We start from the raw sequence: 10,505 nt of genomic DNA, 5'->3' as shown, positions 1-10,505 counted from the left end.
CTTTCCTTTCCTTTCCTTTCCTTTCCTTTCCTTTCCTTTCCTTTCCTTTCCTTTCCTTTCCTTTCCTTTCCTTTCCTTTCCTTTTTCCTCTCTTCTTCTCTCCTCTCTTCTCTTCTCCTCTCCTCTCCTCTCCTTTCCTTTCGTTTTTCTAAAATAACCCTTACTTTCCATCTTAGAATCAATACTAAGTAATGATTCCAAATAATAAGGGCTGGGCAATGGAAGTTAAATGACTTGCCCAAGGTCACACAGCAAGAAGTGTCTGAGACCACATTGGAACCCAGAACCTCCCCCTGGAGCTGCTCCCTGCTGCCTCCTTTCTGAAGCCTTCTTAACTGCCCCAATCCTCCATGGCTTCTCCTTCAATTGAGTTCCCATTGCTCTTATCTGTGTCCCTCACTAGGCAAGTAGGACTTCCTGCCCAGAAGACTCTCTTCTCATCTGTTATACAACTATACAAGAAAGTGTTTGAGGGTAGAATTGTAAGAACCCATCTTTATGTTCCTCCCTCAACAATATTTGGGGATAATGTTGACTTCTTTCCCATTAAGTTCTCTGTATATAATTCCCCTGTTTCCTCTCAATAACAGCAGCAATAAATCTTTATATATGTGTGTGTATATATATATATATATATTATATCACACTTCAAGTTTGCAAAGCACTTTACACCTTATCATATCTTCACAACAACCCTGTGAAGTAGGCGCTATTCTTAATCGATCTTTTACAAACTAAGAAACTGAGGCTGGAAGAGGTCAAGTAATTTGGTCAGTCACATAGCTGGTATCAGAGGCAGGATTCAGACCTGTCCAGACCCTTCTTCCCTTGACTACAACATCCCTATGTCAAAAGCCCAGGAAGAACCTCCCTCAGCCTTCTCTCCCCTCTGATTGGAAGGCTGGAGGCTGGAGGACCAAACTCCTCCCAATGCCTTTCTTTGCAGAGGGCAGAAATTGGACTTTTAAGCTCACTCTGCTTTGCATCTCCTGGTGTCAGCTCCACAAAACAAGATCCCTGTGTGCTGGGTACCCCTTGGTTTTCCACCTGGTGCCTCCTATGGTGAATTGTCTCTTCCCTTTAACCTGTAACCTCCCTGAGGGCAGGGACTGGCTTTCTTTTTGTTAACCAAATCCCCAGCCCATAGCACAGTGCCTGGCACATAGTAGATGTTTAATAAATGTTTATTGGATCAGAGGGCAAGCTAAAGTCATAGACAGGAAATTAGACATATGGCTCCATACACCCTCTCCATTCCTATTTGGATTCAGGCTCTGGTATGGTAGTGGGGCTAAGATGCCCATAGTCCTGCCCATCCCTTGGTTTTGAATTCCCATGGTTTTGGCCTGACTATGGCAGAGTAAGCATTGAATGAGGTTATGGGAATCAGGATCCTACTTTTTTTTTTTAACCCTTACCTTCTGCCCTAGTAAAAGATCTAGGCCAGAAGGGCAAGGGCAAGGCAATTGGGGTTAAAAGACTTGCAGGATACTACTAATGTGGCATATAACTAGAGAGAGGAACTGGGCGGGCCAGTCAATTTAAGTCAATAGTGGACCTTAAAGTTTGGAGCTAAACCTACCTGGTAACCTTATTAATTTCCTGGGAATACCTCAAGAAGAATGGGATAGGATTCTCGACTCTGATCCCAGATTAATACAATTAGAGCTGAAAAAAACCTTAGAGATAGTCTAGTCCAATCCCTTCCTTTGCACATGGGGAAATTGAGGTCAAGATGGTTTAAGTGACTTGCCCAGGTAAGAAGCAGGATTGGAACCTAGGTCTCCTGAATTCCACTGTACCACAATGCCTGTTCTATGGCTCCAAGCCTCAACTCTGTGTTTGATGGCTAGTCTGAAAGGATACCCGTCATCAAAGGGCTAGAGAGCAGTCTGGGCACAGGACGGGCAAAGAGGAGACTCATTGCCCTTCCCAAAGGTCCTGTCTTCCAGGCAGCTCTAAGGGAAAGATGGAAAAGATGGCAGAAACTGGGTGAGGGGTCTGGGAGTGGGAACATGAAAGGAAACCTCAGTTCTGTAGGTGCCCTGTCCCTGAGCAGCTGGCCCTAGCCCCTGCCTGCTGCTCAGGCTGGCACAGCTCCGGGGGGGCGATGTGCCAACCCCATAGCTCTCTGAAAGCTCTCCTCTGCCTGCCATGCCCTCCCACCGCTTCCAAAATAACTCTCTTCTCACTGACCAAGTTTGGCCTCTCTGGTGTTTTTCTCCTCCTGGGGCCCAGGCTTTCAAGTCTGGAGGACAGAAAGGAGAGGCCTAACCACTGTAGGGGAATGGGCATCACACGCCCCTCTTCATTAAAGTGGGTCCAACTGAACTGAAGAAGGCTCATTTAGAAAATGGGCAAAAAAAAAAAGAGAGAGAGAGAGAGAAATTAAAAACCTCTTCCTCTTCTCAGATTCAAATTCTTCATCCTTTGTATCTTCCCTTAAGAGCCCAAAGCACCCAAGTCCTTGTCCTTGTCTTCCTGGTCCCCAACCTACTTCTTCCCACACAGAGAGGGTGAGTAACCGTCCCAAGGTCACCCAGCACTAGAGGACAGAATTTAGAGGAAGACACTGCCCTCTGGAGGTACTTCAACATGAAAGAGGCAGGAGCTACAAGTGATAGGCAGGTTCCTCTGAGCTGCTTCAGAAGGGGCTGAGGGGGTGCACAGTTCTCAGGATTTCCCCTTTCTGAGAAGAGCTGAATCCCACAGATATACGCATTGGTATAGAATGCCAGCCTTTTCCAGGGTGAAGAATGTCTCCTTCCAAAGGGCAAGGGAATAGCCTTCCCCAATGCCACCCTGACCACCCCCCCCCCCATCTCCTTAGGTATCTGGAGGTGGAAGGCAGGGGGAGAGGGGAGACAAGAAGAAAGCCTTCCCTTATCTCAGTGACCCTGAGCCTAGGAAACTGATGCAGCCCCTTCCTGGGAGCCCTCTTTTTTTCCAGTAAGGCAAAGGGTTGATGGGAGGGCAGGAGGGTTCAATGCCCCCCCCCCACTATGCTCGAGGAAGGAGCTGGAAGATGGGTCAGCCCCCACCCCACAGAGCAGGGATCTCTCCAACCTGCCCCCTAACATGTCTCCCAGGGAGCAGAAAGGGGATGCTAAATAGGCAGCACCCAGAGTGGGGAAGGTGGGGGGAGTCCCAGCAAAGTTGGCTTCTCAACTTGGACTCTGGCTTCTTTTTTCTTTCATCTCTGTTCCCTCTGGAGAGCTTGTCTACCCCACCCCCACTCACCTTTGGGGTAGACAAACCATGAGCACCAACAGGGAGAGGGAAAAGGCTAATGCCAAAACAAAGATGCCAACCTGGGGACAAGAGGATGGGGAAGAGAGGGGAGGGGAGCTGGGCCTCAGAGTTGAAAGCTCATGGGATAATGGAGGAAAGGGGCTGGGGTGGGGATGTGGGGAATGGGGGGGCGCCTCTGTTCTGAACCAAGCTTTCTTCTCCTCCGCCAGCCGCACCCCGCCCGGCCGCACCCCATGCCTGATGCCAGAACCAACCAAGAGGTTTCCTTTTTCTCTTGCCTAAGGCTTTGTTTCCTGCCTTTCCTTTGAACTAGGGTGTTGGCTCCTCCTCACCCCCCTCCCCAAACCTCCTCCACCCCTCACCCTCCCATGGGGTCTGCCCTCTGATGAGCCCGGCCCCCCGGGCCTTGCTTTGGAGTGAGGCTGGCACAGGAGATACCCCCCAGGGACCCCATTTCTTGGAATAACTCTCCCCCTTGTTTGCCCCTTCTCTTCAGTGCCCCTAGTTGTCTCTGACTCGCAGCTCCCTCGATTCCCCTAATAGGCCCCTCTGAGTCACTGTCCAGCGACTGGGGGCATGGGGGACAAGGACCGGGGCAATCATCTAACCTGAGGGATAGATCAGAGAATCTGGAAGAGACTTTGGAGAATATCTAGCCCAACCCACTCATTTTAGAGAGGAGAAAATGAAGGCCCAAAGCGGTCTTATCCAAGGTCACCGAAGTTCTAAATAGCAAACTGGGAATCAGAGCAGCTTTGTCTTTATACTTGATTGTGGATCTTTGTCTACAGGGAAGGGAGAAGGTCCTCCATCAGGCAAGGGACTGTTTCCCCTTCAGACTGAAGACTCCCTGAGGAAGTGTGTCTTCTTCTCCTATATCCCTTGGTCAGGGCTCCCGGGTGCCCACCTCAGCCTCCTTCCTTTCCTATCTGGAAGCTGGCCCCAAGGTCTCCCCAGGGTCTGGGATATCCACCTGAAAATGTGTTTGGGGAAGGGAGAGATAGAGAGAGACTCATCTTTCTATTGCCAATGCTTGGCACAGCGCCTGGCATACAGCAGGCACTTCCTACAGACTTGTGGATTAAATGAGCTCCCCAGACTTTAGGACTAGGTTTCCTGCTTTCGCTGTCTGCCCCCTAGCACCGAGGACAGGGTTTACAGAGGTTCACAGAGGTGAGGAAGAAATGGCCATCTTCAGAAATCCTGTCCTAGAGAACGAGGCAGGCCAGAGGGAAAGCAAAAGGAGAAGCCAATGGTCTGTGCAGATCTAAGCTCCATCTTCCCAATAGCTATGGATCTGAACGACAGAGTTCAAGTCAGACATAAGGAAGAACTTCCTAACAGGAAAGCTTCTTACCTCTGGAAAAAAGGATCTGTAGCATCTCTTCCTCCCAAGATCTTAACGAATGGGAGAAAGCCTCTTCCCTCCAGCCTGGGTTAAATAGGAGCCTGCCCAGAGGCAAAGGGATGGAAAAAACAAGCCCCCCCCCCAAGTCCAATTTGATAGGGAATGGTATGGTCCTCCAGTGGTTACTGAGATACTTCTTCTAAAGGCTCTCCAAAGGTCATCCAGCTCATTTTATTTCATTATGAAAATATATTTCATGGGGTGAGAAAGAAAAGATCCCCTCCACATACATGGAGAAGGAAATGGCCAACCAGGCCAGTGACTTTGCCAAGCAAACCCCAATGGGCTTGCAGAGAGTCAGACATGATGGAAATGACTGAACCACACACACACACACACACACACACTCTAAGTCTGCACTCTAAATGTGCGACTAGCCTCCTGACCATGGGCAAGTCACTTCTCCATAGAGGGACTTTGCCCATGAGCATTTTGGGTTCCTTCATCTGAGAAGTGGTGATAATCATGCTTACACTGAGAGCAAAGGGGCAGAGTGGATAAAGGGTCACGATGACTTGGGTTCAAGTCCTATTTCTGGGACTTGACACAAACTGTATGTACGTTTATGACTTCACTTCTCTGTGATCTAGGCAACTCTCCAGGACAACAAGTTACAAGAGGAGCATTGGTAGAGGGAATTTCCTCCCGTGGAAGTCCCCCATGTCAGTTCAATCATAGGTCCAGTCATTATCCTTATCTACCTGGGAGGCTTCTTGTGAAGTTAACACTTTGTCAACCTTAAAGTACTATTTAAATGACACCACAACTAGGGACTGACCTCCCTTATTAAAAATGTTTCCTAGGAGCAGCTAGGTGGCTCAATGCACAGAGAGCTAGGTCTGGAGACTGGTCCTGGGTTCAAATCTAGCCTCAGACACTTCTTAGTTGTGTGACCCTGGCAAGTCACTTAACACTACTTGCCTAGCCCTTTCTTCTGCCTTCGAAGTGATACTTAGTACTGAGAGTAAGGGTTTAAAGAAAATGTTTCCTTTCATGCCTCACCTTCCTCAAGGACCCATAATCCCACAATTACTTTCTCAAGAATGGAGTAAAACAAGTGTCAACCCATAGAGCTTATCTCTTTTTTTTATAGAATCATATACTGAGAATTGGATAAGACTATTGAAGTCATCTAATCCAAACTCCTCATTTAACAGAGGGAGGTTAGGGCTGGACAATCCAGTAACTTGTCCAAGGTTATACCAGTGATAGGTAGCAGAGGCCTCATTCAAAGAAGGATCCTTTATCTCCAGAGCCAACTCTCTGCCCGTACCAAGCTGCCTTCTTCTGGTTCAATTCACTTAGTATTCACTCAGCCCTACTCTCATGCCAAGTGGCTTTCCACTCATCCTTTGATGTCCCTACTATGTGCAGAACAGACATCTCATCCAAGCCACAAGCATTTATTAAGCACCTACTCTGTGCCAAGCACTGTGCTAGGCACTAGGAATACAAACACAAAGAATGAAACAATCCCAATTCACAGCAAGTATCTTTATCTTTGAGAGCTAGACCTTTAAGAGCAGTTGTATTGCAGAGTTTAAAGCATCAGGAGATGTGGTGTAGTGGGGGATCAAGAAGACTCATCTTCCTGAATTCAAACTTGGCCTCAGACACTTAATTGCTGTGTGACCCTGGGCAAGTCACTTAACCCTGTCTGCCTTAATTTCCTCATCTGTAAAATGAGCTGGAGAAAGAAATGGTCAACCACTCCAGTATCTTTGCCATGAAAACCCTAAATGGGTCATCAAGAGTCTGAAACAACTGAACAACAACTATAGAATTTCCCAGCAAGTAGGTGTTAGTTGCCTTAACCCAAATGTGAAAGCTAAAATGGAAGGAAGAAAACTATTATTTGTTAAGCTACTTTTATGTGCCAGGCACTGTGTATGCTATTTACAAATATTATCTCCATCTTACAGTTGAGAAAGTAAAGCAGAGCTAAATGATTTGTCCAAGGTCACACAGGTATAAGTAGCAAATGCCTGGGTCTGGATTTGAACTCAGGTCTTCCTGATTCCAGGCCTAGAGCTCTATCTACTGTGCCACCTAGCTTTCTTTAGGATGAGATGTCCCTTCTGGGTACCATTTAGAAACGGATAAAATGCTTCTGTCTCTACCCTCATACCAAAACTAATGCTGCTGCACCTATGTAGTTGATGCTTGAGTAGTTGATTCGGGGTCAAAAGACCCGAGTTCAAATCCTAACTCTACCACTTGAGGGACCTTTGAGAAATTATTTCACCATCAATTTTCTCCTTTTTTTTTTAAATTGGGGGCGGGGGTGGATTAGATAATCTAATGTCACTCCAAATTCTAGACTGTCCATCTTTCAACAAAACTAGAATATCCGTTTTGCACCTTTCCCTGTTCCCCACTACCACCAATACTTTTGGTAAATGGTCTGTTATTTGTCCATCTGGCCAGGGCTGAAACAAAGAAAGATCTTTTTCTTCCAACCTGATACCTCCACAACCCAAGCAGACATCCGGCTATAATTCTATGTCCCATTTCTCTCTCAGATTCTGAGGGCTCCTGCAAAATTCCAGACACTGCCTTGGAATCTGTCATCTCTTTGGGGGAGAACTCCACTCTAGGATTCAGCCTGGAGCTAGCTGAGATCGTCTGCTGAAGCTTAGAGTCAGCAGGGACCAGCCAGGAAAAGCTCAGAAAAAGCCAACTTCACTGAGCACTAAGGACTAACTTCTTTCGGAGGAGTCTGGGAAAATTGTTTTGAGTTGGTAGAAAAAAGCACCCCAATGATCCTGAGTCCCTAAGAGTAGAAATGTTGGCTTTCCATTCCGGTGTTCTTACGGAGAAGGAGAGTCATTGCCCATCTGGGCTGTTAGATTTCTTGGGGCAGAATAATGATCAGATGGACCTAAGGGAGAGAGAAGAGGCTGGATGCCAAAAACATACTCCATATGTTCACTCTGAAGAAAGGTGTTAGAAGCCCTGGAATGGGAAGCTAGGAACACAACTGGCTTGTGCCTGAACCTGGGACCTCTGAGAGATCTCAAAACCTGCAGTGCTCAGGCTGAAAAAGCTGAGGATAGCTTTCTAAGTCCCTCCCTAAAGAAGTAGGAGGCAAAGGAATAGATTTACTCCTTTCTAGAGACTGGGATAATCTTTCCTGTGGTCCAGTTCCCAGGGACTGCCCAGCATGGACACCTTAGCTCTACTGACCTTTCAAAAGCCTTTGGGGACCAACACAATCTGGAAGCATGAAGGAGCAGCATCTCTTTTGATCATCAAATCTGAGATCTAGAGCTATAGAACATCTCCAAGGTTATCTAGTCTAATCCTCTCATTTTACAGGAAACTGAGGGTACAGGTAAGTATCCAAAGTGGAATCTGAACCCAGGTCTTCTGACTCCAATTCCAGTGCTCCTTCTACTGAAGCCTGACATTTACTCCAATAGTCACCTCCCCTATCATTTGAGAAGAGCTATCGAAGGAATGCCAGAGCCACACCCCAATGTCAGGGGTACTCAGTCTTCCCAAGTCTTTTTCTCCCAAAGCTTTGGACTTTGCCAGTTTTACCTGCTCTGGAAGGAGAGAGATAGAGCTCCTTGGAGGGAAGAAGACAGGCGTTTCCCCAGAATTTGGGAAAGAGAATAGAGTGGGGGATAGATATCTAGTCACTTAACCCTCCAACAATCTTCCTGGATAAAACCAATCTTTACACCTTCTGTACTTACCAGTAGGAACCAGAGTCAAAACCAGGGAGACTCGAGGGCAAAGCCCCTTTCCTCGCCAGGATCTAGGGTCTGGCCCAGCTGGACTGAGGTGTTACCCTAGCAGACTCTCCTTCACACTCTTCTTCCCCAGACCATCTCACCCCAACTCTGATGCTAAAAATGGTTCTCTGGTTTTCAACCTCTTTGTCTGGCCACAAATTATGTCTCTGAGGAGGCTTCCCCCCCTGGGACACAACATCAGAGAGGCCCTTGGGAGAAGAGGGAGGGCCAGGGTCAGAGGGTACCCTAAGGTACCCTTACCAAGGAAATGAGGATTGAGTATGTGCCTTCATTGCCTCAAGCCCTGGAACCCCTAAATCAATCCCAGCTTAATTCCAAAAAAAATCTGTCTCCATGCCCTGGACGACTGAACATATTACCTTGCCCTTCACTCATCAGATTCACACCCCATTTGAGACAAGCAGCCTTGCCCTCAACCACCCCTTAACCTTATGCTGAAGAAATGAAAAGAGTGGTTCAGTGCCTATCTATGCCCCTCTAAATGGGAATCCTGTGACCCCTTGGCAGCTACAGCTAGGCTGTTTTCCCTAATACCCCCTTCCCATTCTGCTCCAACCACCCCATGTTGTGGAGGGGGGAGCCAAAGCTCAGAGAAATGAGGTGACTTGTCCAGAGTCCCACCAGTAGTAAGTTGCAAGGTGGGAACTGAACGCAAGACCAGCCACTCTTTCCTTTTCACTACATCATCCTCTCTGGAGAGGGAGCTCAGGGAATCCAGGTGACCCCAGCCATGGCTCTGAACCCTAGCTAACTGGGAAACCAAAATTTAGGAGGGCAAGGACAGCTTGTCTTTGGGAGCTTAGACTGTGCCAGTCTTAAGAAGCCAACTGGATTGGGGACATACATCCTAATCTCTCCCAGCAGGAGTAGAGAGTTCTGTTGGGGCTCAGCAAGTGACTTGGAGAGAGGAATGGACCAGAGAAGATGCCCCAGGGCGCACCTCTACGACAGAAGGGACATCACCGAGTCTGCTTCAGGTAAGGGGCGCTCAGAGCAAGCTGCTGCCCGCCAGTGCCCCCAGGGCAGGAGGAGAGGAGCCAAAGGAGAAAGGAAGGAAAAGAGAGCTCGGTACTCACAGGTACGCCGTCAGAGGGTTCAAGTTCCCAGGCACAGCGGAAAGTCCCAGCTCCGAGCAGTCTACCGACAGCATGATGCGGTCCTCCTCGCAGTGGCACGGCGCCGGGCAGGCAGACGCTGGCCCCAGCTGGGGGGCCCCGGCGTGGCACAAGACAGCATAGAGCCACACAACCCAGAGCGAGGCCAGGGTGGGCATCTTGGCGGCCGGCAGGTTGAAGGGCACCTGGCGGGCACGGCGGGCAAAGCTCCCTTGCCCTCTCCCTCTCCGGAGCCCAGCCAGCCTCCGACCCCGGGCGGTCTCCCTCCCTGTCGCGACAGGCTCAGCCTCGGGCTGGGCTGAGCTCGGCGGCGGCGGCGGCGGCGGTGGCGGCGGCTCGGCGGGCGCAGCGCGTGGGGACGGCGCAGTCAGAGAGGGGCAGGCATTGTTGAGTGATCTTCGTTCTGGAGTTTCACGGGCTGGGCTTGCCAAGGGAGGGAGACACAGGCGGAGGAGGAGTCAAGGAAAGTTTCTACGCTCTGGCTCGCTCCCGTCTCCCTCCTGCCTTTCTAGCTGGCAGGAATTTCATTCACGAAAGGAAAAAAAAAAAAGCCAAGAAAGGGAAAAAAAAAAAAAAAAAACTTAAGGGAAAGGCTTAGGAAACGAGGATCTCAGCGACCTGCACTTGTCTGGAGATGGGAATCCAGGGAGGGGAGGGCAACGCGCGGACCTCAGGGAGATGGGCTGCTACCGCTGCGGCTGCTGCCCATTGGAGGGCTAAGGGATGCCCAGGAGGGGGTGCCTGGAAGCCCCAGGCCAGAGAGTTAGGACTTAGAGCTCGAGGAGACCTTCGAGGGCTTTTGAAGGCAAGGACTTGGGACAAATGACATCACCTAAGCAGTGTAAAAGGAAGGGGCTGCTTTCAGGCTCTGAGGCGCTGGTGCCATGAATAGACTGTACTCAGCCCATTTCTAGACCTGCTTCATGGAGTGCCCAGCACGGGGGTCTCAGCACAGGCTTGATCTAATAC

At 49.1% G+C, this 10,505-nt stretch overlaps 1 protein-coding gene across 1 annotated transcript in view; it reads right to left on the bottom strand.

The window, feature by feature from the left end:
- Window positions 1-9,694, bottom strand: part of LGR6 (leucine rich repeat containing G protein-coupled receptor 6) — a 186,124-nt gene extending 176,430 nt beyond the window's left edge. The window contains exon 1 of the mRNA XM_044674923.1: window positions 9,498-9,694. Coding sequence (XP_044530858.1) covers window positions 9,498-9,694 — 197 coding nt within the window. The remainder of the gene's footprint in view (window positions 1-9,497) is intronic.
- Between the last annotated feature and the right edge of the window lie 811 nt (window positions 9,695-10,505).

Source organism: Gracilinanus agilis, chromosome 4 (genome assembly GCF_016433145.1).
Source record: "Gracilinanus agilis isolate LMUSP501 chromosome 4, AgileGrace, whole genome shotgun sequence".
Taxonomy (NCBI): domain Eukaryota; kingdom Metazoa; phylum Chordata; class Mammalia; order Didelphimorphia; family Didelphidae; genus Gracilinanus; species Gracilinanus agilis.
Note: the sequence above shows the minus strand (reverse complement) of the source record. Positions and strands in the feature narration are given on the sequence as shown.